Source organism: Plectropomus leopardus, chromosome 12 (assembly GCF_026936395.1).
Source record: "Plectropomus leopardus strain MGB_pleo_1.0 chromosome 12, ASM2693639v1, whole genome shotgun sequence".
Taxonomy (NCBI): Eukaryota; Metazoa; Chordata; class Actinopteri; order Perciformes; family Serranidae; genus Plectropomus; species Plectropomus leopardus.
Window position 1 is genome coordinate 8238973 of NC_142187.1, and position 24594 is coordinate 8263566.

A 24594-nucleotide genomic window follows, 5' to 3' on the forward strand; every position below is an offset into this window, starting at 1 on the left:
GCTGAATAGCCAGAGGGATTCTGCGTGTCAGTAAGGTTCAAACAGAATGAGGAATCTACACACACACACACACACACACACACACACACACACACACACACACACACACACACACACACACACACACACACACACACACACACACACACACACACACACAAACACACACACACCAACTCGTGCATCCTGTGATGCAATCCTGCAGCACACTGAGTGTGTATGCACAGCTCTCCAGTACAGTAGTTAGTGATTCCCTGGTGTACGCCTTTAACGGAGCTCATTTTATCTCCAGCGCTGCCATTATACTATGATCAATTATGCATGCTGTAATTATTGACAGTGCCATGACAGCAGCAACTCACCTACGACTGCTGCATTGCGGTGTTGATGCTTGGGGCAGACTGATGAACGCACATATAGGCGGCGTAAATCGATAAGGATGGCAGTTACAAGTTGTATCAGTTTGGTGGCAGGGGGTTAAAGCGAGTCAAAGCTGTGTTTCGCCTCCAACCGACTTCACATCCTCTTTAGATACAGGATGTTGCTTCTGTAGGGGGCAAGTCAGCTCCACGAATCTCATCATTATGGGAATGCGCAGACACACAAGAGACAGCATTTTTTTTTTTTTTTTTTTTTGCCTGGCGCTCAGCAGAATCAGCTCTAACCCAATCACAAATACAGTTTTATGTAACGCAACAGACTTGCATATTAACTGCTAATATGGTTCTCTCTATCTGTTCGCTCTCCCTCTGTTTCTCTCCCTCTCCTGACTTGAGGCGGGTATTATCATTGTAATCAAGCGGAGACCCAGCTAACACGATCATTCTCTAAACCATCATGTAGAAATAATCCCCTCCTTCATATTTGATTATTGTAATAAATCTTTTTAACCAGCTATTCAGTCACACAGCTATGGCGCACATCTCCCCGATCCATCATTCAGCCGAGGACGGAGGCCCGCGGAATACAGGAGAGCTGCGAGGATTTGGTAAAGGGCCTTGTTTTATTTGGTCGCAGCTGTAAGGTTTGCTCTATTTGCTGCTGCTCTTGGGTTCAACATGTCCTTTTTTTTTTGCTTTTTTTATGCCGGCGAACAAACAGAGAGCCCCCTCCCCTCCGTCTGAAAGCGTGACTGCTCTGCAGAACTCTCCGTCTGTCCTCTATTACTGACCTCACATCCCCCCACCGGGCTGGATCAGACCAGACAAGGTGTTCCTTCATCCTGCAGTCAGACACACACATAAACACACACACACACGCTGTCTGAGGTTTGGAAATTTCAAGGGGCCAATTTGACAAGGCACACCCACCTACTCACAACAAGACACATGCTCACAAGGTGTGCACACATTTGTATGCACCGCACAGAGCATCTCTCAATCGTGCTCTCCTACTGTCTCTGTCTCTCTCTCTCACACACACACACACACACACACACACACACACACACACACACACACTCAAGCAGCAGAAGTCTGATTATCCTGAAATTTGCGCGGCTGCAGAAAGGAGGACAGAGTAGGTCTGACTCATCTCTTTGAAATAGTTCCTTTTTTATTCAAATTTACAAAAAGAAAAAGTACAACAGAAATAAATACACTTTGTTCAGCACGCAATTGTGGAATTGTATCAACATCGTGCAAGAGCAATGAAGTCACCGGGGAGGCACAGAACCCACAGGGTCGATCTGTTTGCAGTTGAAAGGACTCTGGAGGTCACGACCTTTAATCTGCACCTTTAAGCTACATATCAATATATCTAAAAGCTGAGATACCTAGACTTAGCAAAGAGAGTTTTTTTTTGGGGACGAAGGACATGACAAATGGCCTGACAGGACCGTTTTCGTCAGTCACTGTGGGTTGGTGCATCTGAGTTAGCTTTAGGAGTGAGAAGGAGCCGCGGAGTGCTGCAGAGACTGCAGGCTTTTATTCTATTTAAAACAACTGATTCAACTAATCACGCTTTTGATTGAACCAATTTGCCGGGCTCAGGAGGTGGGATAATCAGCTACCGTCAAGTGGTTTAGTCGGCGCAGCGCTGCAGAACTCTGAAATAAGACAAATCAGGAGGATCATCGCTTTGATCCTGACCAATCAGCCACATCAGAACTTTGAATCAGACCAATCAGCAGAGATGAAAACACCTGGAGCCAATCAAGACGGTGGAATAAACCACATAATTGGGGGGCAAGAAAGGTCACTTTTTGGTATACCGATGCTAATTGGTTTTGCAATGGCTGGCCCAGAATTGGCAAACTGTTATGAAAATGAGTTTTTCTTATGAGTGTGTGTGTGTGTGTGTGTGTGTGTGTGTGTGTGTGTGTGTGTGTGTGTGGAGAGGCAGAGAAAGTTGGCACATTCCACGTATATGCTAAAGAAAACGTTGCCCAGATGATTCATTGGAGAAGCAGCACATTAGTGCTTTTTACGACAAAACTCATTCTCATAACAGAATGATTCCAAGTTCTTTGGCAGTCATTTCAGGTTTACCAGTGAAATTATCATTCGAGACATCAAGTCATTGCATCCACTCTAAATCATCCAACGCTCTACTCCAATAAAATGAGGTTTAAAGGATAATTCGGTTTTATTACAACTTGGGTCTTGCTTATGTAGTTTTGATCATCATTTCTATCAGATATCATAACACTGTACACACCCAACTAATTGCTAAGAACAAATCAAAAAAGCATTGCTACAAAAAAAGTGAGAGGGCAAGAAAATCTTGGTCAGGCAACCCAGTAGGTTGTTAAAGAAATGCCTGTGTTAGGTTAGGGGGCTATAATTATGACTCTGTAAGTAATTAGACTTGTTAGACTAAGTACTGGCAAAGGTCATAATCTAAGTACTTGTTTCTTTTTTGGCATATGGCGAACAACTTCCGAACAATTCAGCCCTAAATCTTAAATGATGAAAATTAGTCTATTTAACTAATTAAAGGAAAATAAAGGAACCTTAAAATAAATAATTAAAAAGGTTTGTGTGTGGAGGGAAAAAAATATAAATGCTGATTATTAAACATTTAAGAAATTAGGAAGTCTTTTACTGTTGCCTTTTCCAAATAGTTTAAAACGAGGAAAGAGCAATCTTAGTCAAAGAGCCTTGATTAATATTTCCATCTTTAAATGATCTCTAAATATCATTAAGTCTGAAATGATCAAGAATCAGGTTAGTTTTAGAGCGGCAGTGGCCATTTCAGAATAAACCTGCTTACTTCTCATTGTGCAAAAATCCCTCCGTGGTCTTAAACCTACATATATTTAAAAACTTCTCAGGCCTTTCAGCACCACCAGACTCCTCAGATCCAAAAAACGGCGAGGGACAGGGCTTTTTCTGAGGTGGCTCTTTGACTTTGAAAAAAGCCTGCCGGAGGCCATTAGACAGGCTAAGTCTGTTGATGCTTTCAAGATGCAATTTAAGATGCATCTCACTGCTGGAAAGATCGTCTTCTCATAAAACTGGGCTGTCTTTGCACTAGAAAGACACAAATACCTTTGAAACTGGATCTACATGTCCAGAGAAAAAGAGAAAAAGAAAAAAAGGGCGTGTTTGATCATGAAGTAAAAATCCTAAAACTACCAGAATGCAATGTCCCGCACTCAACTGACTGACACCCCCTCTGGTGGGTGTTGAGATGCTTGTCCATTTGGAAGCAGGAAACAATATGGCCGTTGGCTGGTAACTAACATTCTCAAATTACAGTTAAATTGTGAGCTAAAACAAGTTTCTGGAGACATTTTCTGTGAGAAACAGGCAACATGGAAGCAGAATCTTGGTTGGTAATTTGATCAGCTTAGCTTTATTCTACAGTTTGATTGGAGTTTGATCTGAGAGTGGAGAGAAAAAGAAAGAGGGGCATCTCTCTCTATCTCTCTCGATCGCTACTATTCTCTTGTGTACTGTGGCATAAAGTACAATCTGTAGCTCAAGCAGCAGCCCTCGGATCATTAGAAACCTGCCAGATGACACAGATCTGCGCACTGGTAAGGTAGAGGGAAGCTTTACACATAGTACTTGCATTGTTATGGTACAAAAACTGGTTGAAAATTGGCAAAATATCCATTTTAGACCCACTTATTCTCTGGCTTTTAATGTGTTTAATGTGTTTTTCTATTTTTTTGTTTAAATTGTGCTTCTATTTTAATCTTGCTTTATTCATCTAACTGATATGTCTCAGTGTTTGTCCTTCTTTGTGAAGCACTTTGGTACAAAGCTTGTTTGCTTTTAAAGTGCTTTATAAATGAAACTTCTAAGTTAAACGTGACAGGGAAAACAATTAATATCAGTTTAATACCAGTGTCACCCTGTTGAGGCTTCTTGCTTACTGACGACTACAAATTATATATTTGTCTGAGAGGCAGATGTAATTACACCTTTTCAACATGTAGCTAGAATAGATTTTCAGTCTCTCTCATACACATTCACACTGAGCTTTTTAGTTACTTTATAGCTATCCGATTCACTTAGGATACATGAAAGAACGTAAAGTTAATGGGGTCAAAAACTTTCTAATAATCTTGCCAAGGAACAGTGTGTGCATGCGGCTAGTACAGCAGATCAGATTTAAGAAGTTGCACTGTGAAAGACAGTTTTTGTATTTGTATTTCTCTTATGAACCAGTTTGGCTGACCTTTTATTTAAGACCTATAAACTTGTGTTTCTTGCCCCATTACAGTTAAAGTGATGTTTCTTAGTCCCAGATCTCAGCTGTTAACTTGCAGAGTACAGTGTTAATATTCCCGATAAAAATTATGACAAAAACTATGAAAATAACGCCCCTGTTGTAATAAACAAGAACTAGCCTTTAATCTTTTCACACAGTATATTGCTGTGAGTGTCTAATTGCTCAAATGTCACTTTCGATTAGTGTTACATAGCTGATGAAAGGTTTAAGTAGCTTTAGGGTTTTGAGGTATTGTTGATCAGCAACTTATAAATCCGATCAGCCTCAGAGGTTCTGTGCCCCCCCCCTCTCACTCCTCTCCAGTTATTGTGCAGTATTTGTACATTGGTCCTGACACCATCCAGTCTGCACAGTGGCACTGTATGGACGAGTCTGTGGCTCAGGTAAAGGGTAAAGAGGTGTGTATGGGTCTGGATCGGCACGCAGCCTGACTTCCTGATTGGTTAACTAAGTGTTGACAGAAGCAGACCTTGACAACAAGATTATGGTGGACAATAGCAAAGCTGGCAGCTTGACTTTATGTGGGTGGCTTTACAGTGAACCAGTGACAAATGGTGACATTTCTGCGATGGCACACCAAAGACGTCCACATTCAGATTAGTGGCAAAATTCCCCTCGGGACTCCAAAAATTCAACAAATCTGACTGTTATTATTCCACAAAATTAGATCTAAGCCAGCATTTCTATGTGGGGCCCATGTGGGTAGAAAATGGGCTAATAAATATATAGGATTCTCCATGGGTTTATAATGGCTCTATGCCAACTGCCCACATAAGTGAGCTTACCAAACTGGGCCCCAGATAAGATGCCTGTTTTGGACCCATAACCACTTGATACCTAGATAGCCTTAGCATCACCCATGTGTGGCCCACTTGTTTAACCACACCCATATGGCATCAAGCCACTTTGAAACACGCATATAGGCTTAAGTTCTAAAAAACATGGTCAAAAGGCAGTAAGTCACTTAACAGGAAATTACATTTAAAAAGTGATTAAATAATAAAAATTTAACAAACAAACATAAATCATAATAATGAAACAGGAAAATTACTTAAAAAAAAGTCCCATTAAAAAAATATGTTTTACTGTAATTTTGAATTAATAATCATAATATTTATAAATGTAGTTTTGGGGACATTTTTACTGACCATTTTGAAAAATAATTTGATAGTAATAATTAATTCAAATCTATATTTATTTCTTTTTATTTTTCCTTGTTTCCAAACAAAATCAAGCCAACATGCTCAGGGTTAAATACTTGGGAAAGTGCAACACAAGAAAACTGATGTGTATCCAGGTTTCAGAGGGTTCGGAATCCGTGGACAATCCGATATAAAGCCCATTTCTCATCCTATTTACTACCCACATGGGCCCCACATACAAATATTTGCTGGGGAGAACATGCTTGGCTTCAGATCTACGTAGTGGTCGAGGCAGAGTAAAATGCAACATTAATACAGTCATTGACCTGCATTGCCTGAAATGCATGAAAGATGACATTTGATGGACAGCCACTTTCCCATACTTTTATTAAAAATCTCAAATGTGCAGTTTGTTATATTCTAGAGATAAGTAACTATCTATAAAACTTTCATATCTCTGAGGCAGTGCAACACTTATGACAGAGCTGTCCCAGAAACTTATTACAAATTCCACTTTCGCACATCATTTTACTTTTGTAGAATAATAACCCAGATTTGGGGAATTTTTTTCATTAGGGGAATTTTGCCTCGTCTCTCAGGGATCCTTCGCAGGGACGGGCTAGTTCTGAGGCTTCCTCTAACTAATATTTTGCACAACAAACTTCTGCCAGAGGCCACATGTATAATTGAATCTCTGGCTTGTCCATCTCAGACAAGCGCTACCACAAACCTGTTCACTTGTTACACAGGTGTTGAATACATGGTGTTGTTTTCAGTCCAGGGAAGCTGTTAAATCCAGCTCGTTTCTAATCTACAGTACATACAGATAGTCCCAACAGTGCTCCAAGTTCTGCTTTAGATTTTTTTTTCCATTTTATATACTCTCTTTTAGCAATAATATTCAGTGGTATTTACATTTGAAATGCGTTTACATACAGTCAAACATTGTATCTTTTGTTTTGTTTAATTGACATCTTATAAAACAACTGTAATCTTTGACATTTTTCATTATCTATTATTGAACATCACACAGTATAAAAGTGCACTCCAGCTGAAAACTCCAGCTCATTTGCATCCTGACCTTTAGCGAGAACAAAAAGCCTGTCGCGGGAGTCTCTGTGGTGTTGTTCCCTTATAATTTCATTACAGATCTATGGAAATTTTCATTTGGGAGGTACGAGAGTTCAAAACGGAATTGATTGCCTTTTTAAGGTTTGTTGTTGTTTTCAAAAAATCATGCATACGTTGTCCTCGAGACGTGTCAAGAGAGACTACAGCGGGGATAAAAAATAGGAGACTTCTTCCATAAAAACATTTAAGAGATGAATAATAGAGTCATCATTACTCCGTATAGTCGATGGAATACTCGTGGATGGGTTTGCTTTTATAATTTACCGTAGTACAATCAAAGCCGTGTGGTGTGCGTCAGTTCTTTTGTGTCTGTGTGTGTGTGTTTGTGTGTGAAATCTTTTGTAAACATACCAACACTCGACTACAAAAAGCTGGAGGGATGAGAGGGGTGGAGGGTAAGGGGGGGGTTGAGGATCACATCCCTAAATCATTTAAATTTTTCACAATGTCTGTTTTCCTCGTGGGCTGAGAGGAGGGAGAATCTTTTGCAGGATTTAAATGATTCATCATTTTCATTTGGAATGAAGTAGTGAGCTGAATAATTCACTTTTCTGCCACTGCAGATGGAATAAAAGTAACAGTTTCTGTACAATCGTCTCACTTTCCCTGGCCGTTTCTCTCTCTATACATCCATCTCCTGTCCCGCTGCTTTATATTCCAACACATATTTCATCCCCCTGCGTGTTATCCTACTTTCTAAACTTCCTCATTAAATGTTTACTCTTGCACATTGTCCCGGAAACTAATGGCGCAGCTTACGTATCATCAGTCGCCAGTCTCATCTTTAAATTGTCTCTGGGCGTCATGATTTCTCCCTGCCACTATTGCGCCGTCGTACGCACACACTCACACATATGCACATTCTCATCGCACGCAAACACACACACGTGCCGACACAAAGAGCAGACCGACACACACGACGAGAAAAACGTCTTTCTTCTTGTTTCCTGCTGTTTTCTCATTCCATACGTGAGAGTTGAATTAAATCGAGTCTTGGATGTTTGGGTTGTTTTTCTTTGTCCAAAGCGTTTAACAAATTGTTGCTGCCCCGAGCAGAAGCAGCCTCTGCATTGTCTCAGTATCTGTGCTCAACCATATCAGCGTTTCAACACTTATTGCTTTAAATTACATCAATCACTAACTCCCCCTGCCCTCGCACTCTCCTCCCTCCCTAGGCTCATTTTTCTCTGTCTCTTTTTATTACTTTGCCTCTTCATCTTTCTCTCCTTTAACTTCTCTTCACATTATTCTAGCTCTGGTTGCCTTTTCATCATCCTCCCATTCCCTCTTACCCCCTTTGCCCCTATTTGTTTCATTTGTATCTTTCCTCAGTCTTTCCCCTCTTCTCCTGCCTGCTCACCTCCCTCTTTTTTCTCTTTCTTCTCCAGCTCATCTTTCTTTTCCTTCTCCGTTTTGGCACCCTCATCGACTTTTTCCTTCTCTTCCCTTTCTTTCTCCCTGTCTTTGAAGAGTTGAGCTAATTTCTGGAACTGGGGACCCCACTCTTCCAGCCCCGCCCCCCACTCCTCCTTTTCTGGATCCTTCTCTCCTTCGCTCTCCAGGGAGCTGAGGGATCCAGCCCGGGACCCTGTGCCCTCCAGGCCGTACACCTGTACAGAGTCGTACGGTGGCTGCGATGGGTCAAAAGTGACCTGGGCGAGACGCAGGCGTAGGAACTCGCCCACCCTCAGTGCCAAGGAGGGCCCCCCGGACCCCGGAGCTCCTCTCGCAGCCTCCATTCCTGGAACCCAGCCGGCCCCGAAGCCCATCACTCCGCCGTACGCTGCCCGAGGCTGCCCCGGGAAGGGAAAAAGCTGGGGGGTTATATCCCTCCTGCCGAGAACATACCCCCCAAGACCAACCCGGTCACGCCAGTCCCCGATAAAGCCAGCTGCTTCTGGGTAGACAGATGATATCCCTCCGCCCTCCCTGTCTGGCCTCGCCACCACAAAGTTGCTCCCCATCTCTAGTCCTCCTCTCCCCAAGCTGCCGGGGTAGTCCCTCTGTCCAGAAACCTCCCCCTGCAGCACAGTGGCGTAGTTGCGTCCACTGGTAGGTTGTCCATCTGTGGTTGTGCCCCCATTTCCGTTTCCATTACCCCCTCCCCCTCCTCCTCCACCACTTCCTCCTCCTCCTGCGCTGGAATCAGATTCGGCCTGGCCAGAGCTTGTGCGTTTCGGGGACAAACCCGCGCGGGAGGCCCTGCGTCCCGCCATGGGGAGGGTAGCCGAGTCGCACACCCATCCTCCCCCGCCGTGACCCTGTCCGATCATGGAGCCGGATCGGGTCATGACGAGGTGCTGCTCCCGGGGTAATGTCTCCGACTGCACCTGGAGGGAACGTAGGCGAGCACGAGTGGTTTCAGTCTGGGGCTTGGGGAGGGTGTGGTACTGTTAGGTTTGGTTCCAGTGACACAAAATGGGATGGAGGATCATTCGATGAGAGCCATAAAAAAAGCAGGTAGATGTGTGGGGGGGGATTTGCCCAAAATGGAAAAAAGCAGGACATAAAAAAAAGTGATTGAGAAGGAGGAGAAAGAGACAGCGAGCAGAACAGAGTGGAAGAAAGGCAGAGTTGGAAGAAGCCGTAGATATTAATTGAACACTAGAATGAGCTAACACTGCACTGTGAGAGGGAGATGGAGGGGGAAGTGATCGAGAGATAAAATATTTGAAAATTAAATAAAGGAAGGGCCAGACAGCCTTGCTATGGCCTAATAAATAAAACAAAACATAGAAAAGATAATGAAGAGCAGGATATAAATGTGCTGATATGTCTGAATCGTCATCCTCCGCCAGCGTTGTCCTGGACACTTCTGCTACTATCCAGAGATGAAAAACATCACAGCCTTCCAATCACTGCCACAATATGATATAACAGCTCAAACGCAAGCTTAATAATTATTTTATATTTGCTTAATTACTTTCTTACTTACTCGTTTGCTTATTTAATTTATTGATAAAGTCATTCATTTAATTTTAATGCTTTCTCCAATGCAGCCATCTATCATTAATCAAGTAATTTATTCCATTTTAATTCATTATTCAATGCAATGTCTATCACCTTTTCTCCTTCCTGAAACATCATCCATCCATCCACTTTAAAGAGTGTTGTAGCACAGAATTAATTCAGATGCCAGTTTCACGCCAAATGTTCAAGTATGCATCGTTTGCACATTGCAGAATAAAGGGTGTCATTACCTGAAACACAACATCCTAATAAATAGCTAACTGGGATGCTACCCACAACACTGTTATGGAGACAATAACAGGATTAATCTTCTGAACTGACATCTCTCATCATTTCTCTAAAAACTGGGTAGACCAGATGGAGCAGTAAAATTACTTAAAGGGTAGCTTTGGTATTTATGAACCTGGTCCCCATATCCCATGTTTTTGTGTCTAATGAAGAATACAATTTTTTAAATTTGTCCAGTATTGAGTGACACCGCTGCAGCCGGCAGTGGTGAAACAGGCTGCGATGTTAACGTGAATGGGCAACTGTGCGCCATCCATTTATGTTCACTTAAGTGCTTTTTTTGTTAAAAGAGTGAGATGTCTTTTGTTTTACCAGGAACAGAACTGAAATTGTTATCACAGGGAGGTCGGCAGATTTAGGGTCAAATAAGATCAGCTGAACTATGTAAGTTGTGTGTTTGTGTGAAAGTGGGGTCACAGTGATGCTTACCCAATCCACATCTTGGCTGTGGTTCACTTTGTCCTCGTTGCTGCCCTCTGTGCAGTTGCTTGCCGTTCCTGTCCCTCCTCCTCTCTCCTGGCTGTCACTGGTCCTCGGCGTTCCTCCGTCTGACGTGCTTACCCCACTTTGGGGTGCAGTCCCATCACGGCTTCCTGTGCGACTCCCTGTTCGGCTTCCTGTGCTAAGGTCTGTAGGAGCTATGTACACCGCCCCGGACTCCATGGCCCCCACCATGGCCCCCTGGTTCTGGATGACCAGAGAGTGGTCTGGCTGCCCTCCAGGAAAGCGGTATCCCAGTTCTGCCAGGCCTGGTTCAAATGTCCCGGCTGGTGTGCGGCGGAGAACAGGTAAGGTGTGGCTGCTGTAGCAGAGGCGACCATAGAGAGGGCCTCCTGGTCCTGAGTAGTTATGATCCATGCCTGGATTCTGGGCCCAGCTGTAGGTGCGAGCTTTGTCTTGGTTATGATGGGCATAACGTCTGCAAGACACAAAGGAAAATCTCAATTTATCTTTGGGAAGTCTGGTTCTTTTTTTGGCATTTCAGAAATTATTTGACAGCAAACAATAGAGCGACAGAAAAAAGGTCTCTGGCGTGAATCAGACTGGGACACTGTGCATAAATAGCATATGTCTGAAAGGTAAAAACAGGGTGAGGGTGTCTGGAGCAAGGGGAGATAAATCACTTGCATAGAAACACCAGCAACACTTGTTGTATTTAGAACAACTTAAATAAAAGACCAATGCATTTCGGCTTGTGGCCTTCATCAGGGTCATTGTAAAACATAACACAAACAGCATTTAGATAAGTTAGGAATGGAAAGAGCCAATGATTTGCTTGGAGTTACATGACCATAGGACTATAGATACACCATAGGCTGAAATGAGTTTGAGTGTATATGACTGGTTGTTTTTCTTTTTTTTTTTTTAAATTTCTACCTCATTTAAATGCTGTTTGTAACATGTCTTAAAGGTCCCATATTATGCCCATTTTCGGGTTCATATTTGTATTTTAGATTTCTACCAGAACATGTTTACATACTTTAATGTTCACCAAACACTTTTTTTCTTATGCTATCAGCCTGAATATACCTGGATTGACCCATTTTCTGAAATGCTCCGTTTTAACGCCCGTCTCTTCCAACCAGTCTGCTCTGAATTGTGAGTGTTTCCAGGTATTTGGACATCTGCCCCCTCATTGTCTCTGCACTGTCACTGCAGACGGGTAATGACTGTAACAGCACTGTAATAGCAGTTTCTACGTTTATATAGAATAGTTGTGACATCACAAGGTCATGGAAGTCCTAACGGCTTATTTAAAGGCACAGTGTCTGACTATGGAGTGTGTATTTATGGACTAAACATTTTGATACTTTCACAATTTTAATATAGCATCTATACCTGCTTTATAACAAAAAAAGACAAAGAAATCTGGCTTTTTACAATATGGGACCTGTACAATAACTTGCTGGCCCACCATGACATTCAGTAGTTTGTGGTGTTGTACCATCATAGCATCATATCATGTTGTAGAGTATTTCTGTTCATTTGTTCACATAAGCAAAAAAATATCCAGGTGGGAATAATGTAATAATAGGAGTACTTTAGAGTCTTTTTTAAATTTAGTTTTCACTTGGGAAGCTCTGCAGACAGATTTTTTTTTTTTAAATGTCAAACTTGATGCATCAAAGGCCAAGCTATTCTGACTTTTAGCCTCTAGTATGAAGACCAAATTATAAACTGTTGTAATGCAGGTGTTCTGCTAAAAAACTGTAGTCACTAAGCCAAGATAACCCTGACGACATCATTAGGGTTACTTTCTTAGACTTAACAAAAGCTTTCCCCAGAGCTGCAGAAGACATTTCAGAACAGCTGCTAGTCCCTATAACAACAAAAATCCATGTGTGGATTTGGTAAAAAGTCTGTGTAAAATATTTCCAGCACAATACAACAGAACCACAAACCACCGCTTAAAGTTACCATAAAGTTTAACTATCTGCTCCGCTGTGACACAGTAAAGAAAAATGAAACATTAAAAACAGCACAAAGGTAGTTTTTATTGCGAGGATATTGCAATGGATTGCATTAGATTTAAAAGGTTTTTCATGTCACTGTGTCCACCTCCATAAATTGCGAGAAGCAATTTTCGATAAACTAAATGCAGCCTTTGTACTTGTTTATGGCCTCTCCATATGGCTTTGCATGAATTCGTCGGAGCTAATTATTGGTCCAAAGGCAATAACAATGTTTCACAGGAACATCAAAGTGGGTGCAAACAACTCTCTGATGTAGCAGAACATAAACGAGCTTTAACAAAACGAGCACAACAAAGTGCTCTCCCAGGACTGCAGAGCCTGATAGCCTTCTGTCTCAGCATTTTGATCGCTGACTGATATGATCTGAGAGTTAAGACTCGATCAGTTACTTAAGGGGATCAATTAAGTGCTGGACTGAGATGAAAGCTTTTACTCTGAAGGGGTAGATTTTATTCCTCCCAAACTTCCTTTTAGCATATAATAAAAGGCCCAGCCATGAGGTTTGATGCAATTAAACAACAGGGGTTATATGTGTCCATGTAAACAAACTCAAACACTCAAACACACACACAAACACATACTGTCTACTTACACATTCCTGCTGTCCAGTGTGCGATAGCCACGTGAGCGTGAACTGTGCGGGGCACTTTGGAGCGCAGCAATGTCAAAGGCAGCCGTGTCGGCCTCGCCCCCACCCTCGTCATCATACGTTATGATGTTCTCACGTACATCGTCCTCCTCCAGCGGTGACAGGGAGTCGCGCTTCTGACGGCGCAGCGACAGTGACAGGGCACTCACCGCTGCAGAGGGGAGACACAGGGAATAAAAGATATTGAGGCATAGGAGAGAAATTGGAAAAGAATGATTAACAAGACGGGAGGGGGCAGGAGTCACAGGGGAAATAAAGGGAAGGAGGAAGAGGAGAGGACGAGCCAGGGAGGAATGTTCAGGCAGACAAAGAGGTGAGACACAGAGACAAAACAAATACAGAAGAGGCCTTGGGTTAGAGGGCCGGTATATCATATCAGCAGACTACATGCCTCCACTGTGTAATTGACTTTGAGCTCCAGTCAGGCAAATGGCCGCGTTATTCTCCCATGACTCCAACACTCTTATTCCATATTCCCAAAGCAAAGAGAGCTACATTTGACCCATGGCTGTGGGCAAAGACCCAAGCTATAGTGGCTCTTGTCCAACAAAGCTACCTGTGATAAAATCCAGCTGCAAAGATGGATTTGTTCTGCTACAGTCATGCACTGTTTGACAAGAATTTTTGTTAAACTCGTCATGTAGAAAGTGGGGAAATATTACACTTTTCTATAGTTAATGTATGGGATTATTGTATAAAGACTCTAGGTCACCATGATTCCAAATTTTTGGACCCAGTCAAGAATGACCATCATTTTAAAGATGATCCAAAAGAGACTCAGAGGACATATTAAAAAAAAGACGAGAGAATACATGGCTCATCACTAAGTGTCACTACACCCGAAAATTCGGAATTCACAACACCTTTCCTCAAACAATGGGTCTTTGGTTGAAAATTGGTCTCCAGCCGACTATTTAACATTTCCGGCTGATTTATTTTAAAATATGAACCTGTAAAGTTTCAAGCAAGACAGAATCCCACATTATTTTAAAGTCTGATACACAGACATCTTGGTTATCACTAAATGGATGTTTTGGTTCTTCTAAGCTGAACCTCCATAAAATAATGTTGTTAGCTGATGACATGCCCCTTGACTTTGTAGGTAAGGCAGACCTGCCAAATTTTGTTTGGGGCATGCATTAGGGCAGTTTCCACGCTTTCTGCTCTTGTGGTTTTGTTTTCAAAGGTTACTGTGTCGCTTCTATTAGCACTCCATCCAAACTGTTTTCACCATGCAGAGTAATCCAAATGCTATCAGACCTACTGTGCTTAGTTACAGTTGCTACAATTTGATTGGACAATCGTTGTTTCGGGTAGGAGTTCATGAAAAATCAGTTATATTAGATCCAGTCTGAAGGACCTCTTTTTGGTTGTTTTGAGTCGCGTTTCCATCAAACTTTTTTGGTATAGTACCCTTAGAAATGGTACAGACATGAACCTAAACCCCAGGTCTGTTTGGTGCTGTCATCCCAGACAGTACTCCTAAATATAGGTGGGGTTGTTACTGGATGTTTTTTACATTTTGCCCTGCAATGCTTCGACCTGTGATGGAAACCCTAAATAGCAGTGCACTGAGAAGCAAGCTGAAAAACCTTTTAATTCCTCACTGCTACATCCTTGCTCTACTTCCTCTTCACTCACAATGCAAAGGAGAAACCGCACCTAGTTGACCATGCACAGAACGGGGTTGTGCGCCGACATTTTGTGTGCTCTCTCTTGACCCATTAATGGACTATAGTGTCTCTAGCTCTAGGATTGGATCAGTGTGCTATATACCTACCAGAGGGCTGACAAAAAAACTGGACAGAATTGAGTGGTTCAATTGATATCATTCTCAACTTTTGACAATGGAAATGCAAAAATAAGCATTCTAATGTGAAACAAAACAAACAAACAAGACAGTTTGCTGAAAAGAGGGCATTGATGTGTGGTGCTAGGTGCTTGTGTCTCTATACGGATGCACAGCAGGTGTTTAAGCTGCTGCAGTGAGTCAATCTACAGTCTTAATATTGTTGGAGATGACATGATTTGATTTCCATGGAACTAATGCAATCATTCCTGAAAGAAGTGGGAAATCTCTCATCTTTCAAAACAATTTGAGGGATCGCCTTCATGCCACAACTAACACATATTTCTCTCTTCACAGCAGCCATGGAGAGAGAAATGGCTTGATATCCACCTTATGTATGCCAAGCCCCTTTTTAACAACCAGATGGGATCCTGACAGAGCTGTTGTCGGAGCTTCTGTAAGAACATTTGGCATTTTGTGCAGGGCCCAGTTATACTGTTCGGGATTAGTATGAACCTCTTATAGACAAGAAAAACTAAACTGTCCTGGCATAAAACTGGAGCTCTATTTTAAAGCTCCAAACTTCAGGCGAATCTTACAAAGTTGAGTGTATTCCCTGGTATAGTTTATGCCCTTGTCACTTGGAAGGCTGAATTCTAAACTCCAGCTAAAGCCACTCTGCATGATCACCTTCACGCCATGTTGCGCCTTCTTCTTGATTGAGCTGGTCTCTTCCAGAATGATAATGCCCCTATCAACAAGGCATGAGTAGTGATCCAACAGACTGAATAGAAATGACAATGACGCTGGCCACGAGCCAAAGCCTTCTCAGCACCTAGACATTATCCAATTGAGCATTTGAGAGTTTCTGCAAAGGTGGCAGTGACATTTTATTATGCCGCTATCAAAAACCGGAGGGCCCGGATAATCACTCAGAATTGTTATTTTAGCAGTGATTAGTGCTGACCTTGCCAGAGGAGATAACTGGACCAAAATTGTGAGGAAAAGTAAACCCCGCTATTGAGCAGCTGTGACTAAGAAAAATATTTACGCTGCTGCCTACATTATTTCCATATGCAGATTAAGCAACGGGGGATGTAGTGGAGGGTAAACAGCCCTAAACACTATTTACTCATCTTTTTATTTGTAGATTAGCATTAGACTCCTTTACAGGCAGTAAATCTTAATGATATAACTTCATAAATAATGCTAAGTGCTGTGGTAAAAACATGATGTCCGTATAGAGGGGTCTTTCCAGGGACAAAAGGTAATTCATATTGATCTCATCACTATCTGTGTGTATAAACTCTGCGTATCAAAGTATTTACCCAGGAGTGTGGCGACACAAGCCAGGATAGCCAGCAGGGCGGCGGTGCTGAGCCCAGGGGAGGGCAGCGTGGACTGCTGAGGGAGACACACCGCCTCTCTTTCCCAGTCCCACTCGCCCTCCGTTTGTTTGTCCTTCTCTTTCTCCCCGGCCCGTGCCCCTCCTCTCAGGCAGGGACAAACGGACACGGTGACCGTCCCCGTGCTGGTGAGTCCTGACGTCCCGTCCCTCAGGACCAGCGGCACAAAGAGCGTCAGCGTGGAGGATGCGGAACGGGACAGCGGCTGGAGCTGGGACAGCAGCACCAGGCTGGCTGTGGGACCTGGAGGAAGACAATTCATCCATTGTTAACTGCGTTTTGCAATTTTCCATTTTTCTTTTGTTGAATGGTGGCAGGAGGTGACCATTGTGAAATGATCGGCATGCATCATTGTGCTCATGTTGGCAAGTTTGTGACTCCAACCAATATGTGATTGATTGTTATCACAAAGGAATGAGGCAGGTGTGATTTGGAACCATCATAAACCCACACATATCAGTTTTTTTTTTTTTTTGAGATTTTATTAATAGTGACTCACATGTAACAATTTAGAGGGACAGAGAGCAGCAACAACAAAGATGCTTTGGTCTCCATTGATCTGATTCCTTTTACCTTTGGGCTAAAGAGCTGTGAAGTGTCCGCGGGGGAGATCTTTTTGGATGTCTTTTGAATTAAAAGCAAAAGGCTACAGAAAAAATTAAGGTCACAGATAAGAGGGCACACAAGCATAGTGGAGGAAAGGTAGGAAAGTATTTAATCAGCGTGAAAGGCACTGCATAGCAGTATCAACATGAATGAATTATCAACATAATCTTCTGTGATCCGAATCACAGATCGAATCATTACCGTTTTTAACAAAGCAAATAATGCAGCATGCATCTGTCAGACAAGCTGTCCATATCAAGAACAGAACATGTTCTTCTTTTTCTCTGTTCTGCTGTTGGATGTCACATCAAAGAGGCCTTTGATTCCACATGTCAGTGAGTTCATCCTCCAGATTCACATACCAGCCAGAACAGGTTCGCTCCTCGTGGCTCTGCCAAGTTTAGGAGCAATTAGCTGGCCAATGATGCGAATGATAGCCAATGAGTTCTTAGCTCATCAGCCACTGGAATTACAAATCATACCGTTGAACGTGACAGTACTGTCAGACGCTAGATATCAGATTCAAGAAAAATCAGTTGACAGTTACCAAATAACCGCGAGACAGCAGAGCCAGGGGACAAAATCCACAGAGCAAGATCAACTTTTTTCACCATCAGGGAAAGTGCAGTTTGCCTAAACTTGTGCCAATCAATACTTTTATATTAACAATGTTACGTAAACAGGGTGGCTCTTACTGCCAAACACACAGAGCATTATCACCTGACTCTGCTGTTCCCCTCACCTCTGTGAAGTGCTTTATTACATTTTAGCTCACTGTTTTGGTTGTACAGCCCGCAACTTTTGCAACCCTGTCAGTCAGCACTCCATGATCAACCTCATTCCCAACCACAGTTGTTTTCAGTGAAAAAGCCCTGAAAAAACCCACTCTGTGCTACTTACTTTGCTAATAGCTGGTGAACATATCAGAGCATTTAGCTGCTGATAGGAGGCAAAATATTCCCTCATCAGCTGGTGGAGACCAAAACAAAGCTAAAAGGTGAGTGAATACATGACATTCATCGAGTGGACAGAGACATGAATTCTGATAAATGTTACTGTGCCTCTTGATCTGCTGGATGTGTAAAGAGATTTTTAACGTGAATTAATGGTACCGACTTTTCAAGGTGAAAATGTGTCAATATTGTGCTTTTCTGCACCCTCAAGTGCCCAAAAAAATCTAAATAATACTGCTTCTTCTTCTTCTATTTTTTGTTATAAAACAGCTTGATAGACAACTGAAATCTCCAGCAACATGACACATGACTTCAAATAACAGTCAGTGAGTTAAATTTACCACCGTTGGAGCAATGTTTTGATATTTATTCCTGCCAGGAACGCAAATGTGTATTGCAACTGAGCTGTAAAACTCCCTCAGTTTAACTGATTGACAGTCCGCTAATGCATCAAAAAGTGAAGCAAAACAGCAAGAGGTGGAAAAGAAGAGGACCCCTAGCTGATGTAATCAGGGATGTGCCACACAGTAAATGGTGCAGGTTTCAAAATATTCATAAGCTTCAGCTTTGCAAAATGTTATATGTTTTATTCAGCATGTTTGTTAGGCCTCAAGGATACAAACAATGGTGTGAAACACTCACTGCAGACATGCCTGTGTTTATTTAAAGGGAAATTCCACGGGTGATGCGTAATTGAAAAAAATAGCATTTATATATTGGTATACAAATTATCTTGTCTTCAAGTAAGAAAAATGTGAATGTGAATATGCTCTAAGATATAAAATTGAATGTAGCACATACTTTATGGTGAATGCTGAAATTTCAATATTATTTTATTGTGTATTTTAAGGTATACTATGCAGGAACTGTCACTTACTGTTTGTAAATACGACATGGCCCCTCCTCTCTACATGGCTTGTACTTACACTGTTATAGGAACATTACATTTGTTGTAATGGAAAAACTGATAGTTTAGCAAGGTAACTAAGCTAACCACAGTAAGAGGCCAACTCTGCATCACTCGTTATCTCCATCCTCTCCTTCAGTGCTCAGCAGTGAAAGTGAAAGCCAGTCACAGATAGAGTAACTCTCATTTTGGAATGAGCTTTGTCTGCTAAGCTACTTCCTGGTTGCTACCTTTTAATTAAGTCTTGACCTCACCTGCATGCTGTTATTGGCATGGGGCTGCATGAACATAAATGTCCTGAACACAGCTAAATAACAAGAAAACACAGGCAGACTCTCAGATTAACACACTGACACACCTCTTGTGCATCACCAGTGATGATTGAGAGGAACTTATTTTGTATGTCTCTGTACCATAGACTTGTATAAAGGATGTATATTGCCATCTTGATGTCACCCATTGGTTTTTGGACTGTCGTTTTGAAGCCTCAAGTTCAGCATTTCAGCCATCACCATCTTGGTTTTTTGGAGCAGGAAGTGACCATATTTTGAGGAGAGGTTGGCGCTTTTGAGGAGTGAGGGGTGAATCTAACTCACAGACTGTAGCAAGGCCTTGCACACAACCTGTTACTGAAGCAATCCCAACCTTAAATTTGGGTAACTTTGGGCCTAAATAAAGTGTTAACTGGTGAGTTCTAAAATAAAAAGCCACCTTTCACAGCTGTATGATACGTGGCCAAGCGGCGTCAGCTAAGAATGCAGCTGGACAGAATTGGTTGTGTTGTTATGACACGCCACTGGACAGTCTGACGGCCAGAGGGCATCTGCCATTGCAGCATGATACACGGACGTGTGCCGCCGGCTGATAAAGTGGTTGGATGGAACCTGATGCATTCGCTGCTGGACGACGTCAGGTAGAAACAACATAACATAAAGAGCACGAGGGTCGGTATAGGGCAGGCGAAAGATGGGGTGAATGGGTCAGAAAAACCTTAGGCTTTCACCCGGAAGGTTGGTGTTCCCTTGCCGTGCTTCCTGTCCGTGATAGCTTTTTTGTAGCAACATCCCACAAAAGCAGAGTCAGACAGATATCTAGAGTGTAATGTTTAGATGCAGAAGTCCACTGACAAAGCTGCGAAATGTGACAACTTGGGATGAGAACGTGATAGCTATAGAGCCCAAAATTGTTTTTGTACCAGGCTGTAAACATGTATATTTCTGCTGTAAAGTTGGGGATTTTAACACAGAGATCTATGGGGATTGACTGTTTGGGAGCCAGCCTCAAGTGGCCATTAGATGGACTTTTGGCACTGGCTTCATATTTCAGCCTCAGAGGTTGCTGCTTGGTCTACACATTATGAAGAATCCTGCATACTATGCCTTTAAAGTTTTGTTCTGCAAAAATATTCCCCAACTTCAATGATCTGATGCAGTAGCATATTACATCCTTAGAATAAAAAGCCCAACATTTGTGAAAGTTATGTTTGTACTGCATATGTCTATGTTCCTGTGTACTTGCACTCAAACAGTATGTGTGCGTATTTGAGAAGAAAAATGGGCCAAAGAAAGGGGTACAGACAGAGAATGTACTAGAAACAAATACTAAGCAGCTGAATTCAATTGAGCTGAAGTGAATTAACTGAAGCAGCTCTAATTTCTTCAAAAGCTTTTCGTTGGAAACAGTAAGTGTACGCGGTTGTGGGGAGGAGAAGATGGATGTAGAGGATATGGGCAGGCAAACAAGAGGGACGAATGAAAGAGAGGAGGATAACAAAACAAAACAATGGGGCCACCGGAGTTGGGAGATGGATGGCAGAAGAGAGGGGCAGAGACAGAAAGCGGGAAGGCGGGAGGAAGAGAGAAGAGGAAGAGGCAGTGGAGCTGGAGAGAAGGGTAAAAAGAAAGAGGAGAAAAGACGAAGATGGAGAGAGAAAGGCGGACAGAAAATGTGGGATTAAGAGCCTTAAAAAAGTGGGGGGGAAAAAAAACAGCGTGTGTCTGCCAAGGGAACAAAAGAAAGGAATTAAGAGATATACAGAGAGAGGGAAAGATTGAGTGCCTACCACCACTGTCCCTGACGCTGAAGTTGAGGGCAGCGCTGGACTCTGGAGGGATGCTGAAATACACAGTGCTGTCATTCCCTCCCTCATCTCTATCAATCGCCCGCAACACCTGCACCACCTGAAACCCAGAGATAGAGAGAGCAGAGGAGATTGGGTGAGAGGAGGGTGTGAATGTGTGTGTGTGTGTGTGTGTGTGTGTGGGAGGAGGAGCACAGGGAGAAGAGAAAAAGGAGGTAATGGCAGAAACACTTCCACACAGAGTGCTTTTAGCCACAAACCATTAGCTGACGTCAGCAGGAATCACAAGCCAAACAATTAGTACAGAGACACAAGCGAACTGTGTCTGATGCTCGCACCCACTAAATAACAGTGTCAGACGGGAATCGCCTTTCACAAATACAGAGCAGTGTGACTTTCAATTTAGTAATAGCATCTACACGAGCGTACGATGGCAATCGTAACAAAATTAATCTACAAAAAAAATTTCTCCCGCAGCCTAAGCTGATGGGTAATTTATTTTTAATGAAAAATTGGTCGTCATTATGCAAGACGTCCTCTCAGAAATGCTTTCGAGTGCTAGTTACGAGACTGAATGCGGGGATGAAGGGTGCCGCATGCTCTCTGAGTTAGTCAGAGTCTCTGGGCCTTCAGAGCGTTTATTATGTACAGTCGCATTATGTTATCAGTTGCCGGGCGTGAATATTCAAACACGTTTTTGGCTAATGACTTGTCATACAGAGACGTGCGTACACAACCCCGACACATCTGACGCTATCATAATCTTTCTTTCTTGAACTGTCTCCCCCCACTCTCTCACATAACAGCACACACAAACACAAACATGAACATCACAGGCGAAAACAAATCAACGTCGTTGCCATAGAATCACAGATTTAGTGGCGAAACAACAAAGACACAAGCAGAGCGACTAAAAAACACCAGCGAAAAACAACAGATGGGCCAAGACACCAAATTATGGCGATGTAGCCAGCGTGGAATACTGAAGATGGAGGAGGGAAAAGAGAGAGAGCAAAGAATGGTTTCCAGGGAGAGAATGAGGAGCACAGAGATGATTTCTATAATTGAGATAGGATCAAGTAAGAACACCATGATGCAGAAAAAATAGACAAGAACACAAATAAAGCTAGACGGATGGGGGGAAGCAGGGAGGCAGTCTGAGAGGAGACTCGAGTTTAATTACAATGTGAATAGCTGCTGTGTTCTGATAACAGGCCATGGAGGATTCACCTGCCTCAGTGGTGAATGGGCACGCTGTAGCTGCATGCTGCCATGTCTGAATAGATGGTACTACTGAACCTTATATGCTCCTATACTTGAATAGGCATGGATTTGTATAATATGCTTCCTTATTTGAATGGAAAAAGCTTTGAAGTACTGTATCTTTCTTTATAAGAGACATCACTGTTGTTAATATATAATATCAAATTCCTTGTCTCAAAAAGTCCTTCTGAATTGATGTATTATATGAATTGTTTGTGAACATTAAGTATAATGTTTGTGTGTTTTGTCTGACATGATAATAATAGAAACTTTGATCCATATTTATTATGAGTATTTGTAGATGCCTTGTTTATACTAGAGCCTTAGTAAAATTTCTGTATGGTTTATTCCTGGCATACAAAGCATACACATGATCTATAAAGAAGACAAAGGTACTGTAAGCCATATACAAAGAAACAAATTATACAAAAGAACACCTCCACCTGTATAAAGTTGGCATTACTGAAGTTACACAAAATCAGATCAGCATATTTTCACATTAGACTTTCTGTTATGTATTTTTATGCTAGCAGCTCCGAGGCTGTACGTAGGCATTTAGCTTTGAGCTAATATTAGCATGCTCAGAATTTCCATGCTAGTAAGCTGTTGTTTACTTGGTATAATTTTGCACCACATTCGCCATCTTAGTTTAGCACATTAGAATGTTAACTTTTACTGATAAGGAGTAAACACAAAGTATGGTTGAGGCGGATGGTATTATCATTACTTTTTGCAGGTATTTGGTCGTAAACCAGAATAAGTACCCAAAAATGGCACAAAATAAAAAGTGAGGGGATCACCAAAGTTATTCCACTTCATCCTAACGTGGACACGAATGTGTTGACCAAATTTCATGGAAATCCATCCAATGGTTTCTGAGACATTTAGCTGAAAATAACAAGTGTCAGTCTCATGGTAGTGTTTAAGGAAACGTCTGAGGAGGTGTGTTTAAAGTTTCACGACAACCTATCCAATAGTTAGTTAATAGTTTCAGTGTATATTAAATTTGTGAACTGACTGACTTACTGTACATTGCCAACCCCAGTGTCAAGCTAAGAACATACTAAAACTATATCAAAACTATATCCACCCACAAAACAAAAAGGACTTAAAAATGTCCCCCTTTTTTTTTTTTTTTTTTTTTTTTTGGCACAATCTGATGGACATACCGAAAAAGACACTGTGGTAAGCAGCAATGCACATTGATCCACCCCACAACAGAATTCCCACCATCAGGATCCAGACTACAGACATTGACATAAATATTCCAACAGCAGCACATACAGCCTTTTTCCAGTGCAGAAACTTGACAATGCATAACCTAGGGCTTCCCATAAGCTGAACTTTTTCAAACATTGCGAGGCTTTGCTACTTGGTTCTTTTGAGCCTTCTTGACAAATAACAACCGCCAGCAATGCCAATACCTGGAACTTTCATTTAGTAAGACCACATGAGCAGTGCCAGAATATAGTTCCAGGGACTTGTCCCCAAGGCGGGTGGAGAAGCATGGAAACAAAGCTGAACCTGTGACATTGTGACATTGGCTATACCTCAAATTATGGTTTGCTATGTTCCTGCAGGGAAAAAAGGATGAATAAACGGCACCAATTTTCACTGGGATTGTCCCATTTTCATACAAAAAATAGCTTGTTCCAGCGGAATAATTTGAAAGATGACATTTACAATGATTTTTACACAAAATGGTTTAAAATTGTACTTTAAATGAAAAAATAAAAAATTCATGCAGACAAACACATCGACATAAGTCATTTAAACACATACTGACCTGCCCAACGGAGGATGAGTCACACATGGCTGTTGTATATTGTCTGTCAAGCTCGGGTGCATTGTCATTCAGGTCTAACGTCTCTATTGCAACCAGGACTCTGGACACCTGGCTGGGGTTGTCTGAAAGAGCCAATCAGAAACAGGCAGCTTAAAATACAGCACTTAGAGAGCTGCATTTAAAATAAATGTATGAATATAATTCCCCAATGTAGCACACACCAGTGTGTGTGCACACACACAAAGGTGCACGTTTGCACTCCATTAAATCCATTCAATTGTCCTCATAGGCAAGATCAAGCTTTTCAGTCTTTGTCAAGAAACTTCAACAGCACTCAGATCACATTAGCGGGCGCACAATTGGCTAAATATACAGTAGTACATTTGGTTTCATTTGGCTTGTGTTACAGCTCACAGGCTCCCAGCTGGAGTACGACTGATGCTTCCATAGCAGTCGAATTTTTCCAC

At 42.1% G+C, this 24594-nt stretch overlaps 1 protein-coding gene across 4 annotated transcripts in view; it reads right to left on the bottom strand.

Annotated features, from left to right (window-relative positions):
* Window positions 1–1529: 1529 nt before the first annotated feature.
* Window positions 1530–24594, bottom strand: part of cdh24b (cadherin 24, type 2b) — a 172743-nt gene continuing 149678 nt past the window's right edge. For 2 of the 4 annotated variants that reach the window (XM_088085100.1, XM_088085101.1), the window contains exons 9-14: window positions 24128–24249; window positions 21061–21178; window positions 16455–16775; window positions 13281–13488; window positions 10644–11133; window positions 1530–9346 (exon numbers count right to left, since the gene is read on the bottom strand). In XM_088085100.1, coding sequence (XP_087941226.1) covers window positions 8285–9346; window positions 10644–11133; window positions 13281–13488; window positions 16455–16775; window positions 21061–21178; window positions 24128–24249 — 2321 coding nt within the window. In that variant the 3' untranslated portion in view covers window positions 1530–8284. Of the gene's footprint in view, window positions 9347–9405; window positions 9582–10643; window positions 11134–13280; window positions 13489–16454; window positions 16776–21060; window positions 21179–24127; window positions 24250–24594 lie in introns of those variants that run through there. The other 2 variants (XM_042497571.2, XM_088085102.1) reach the window with 2 other exon arrangements.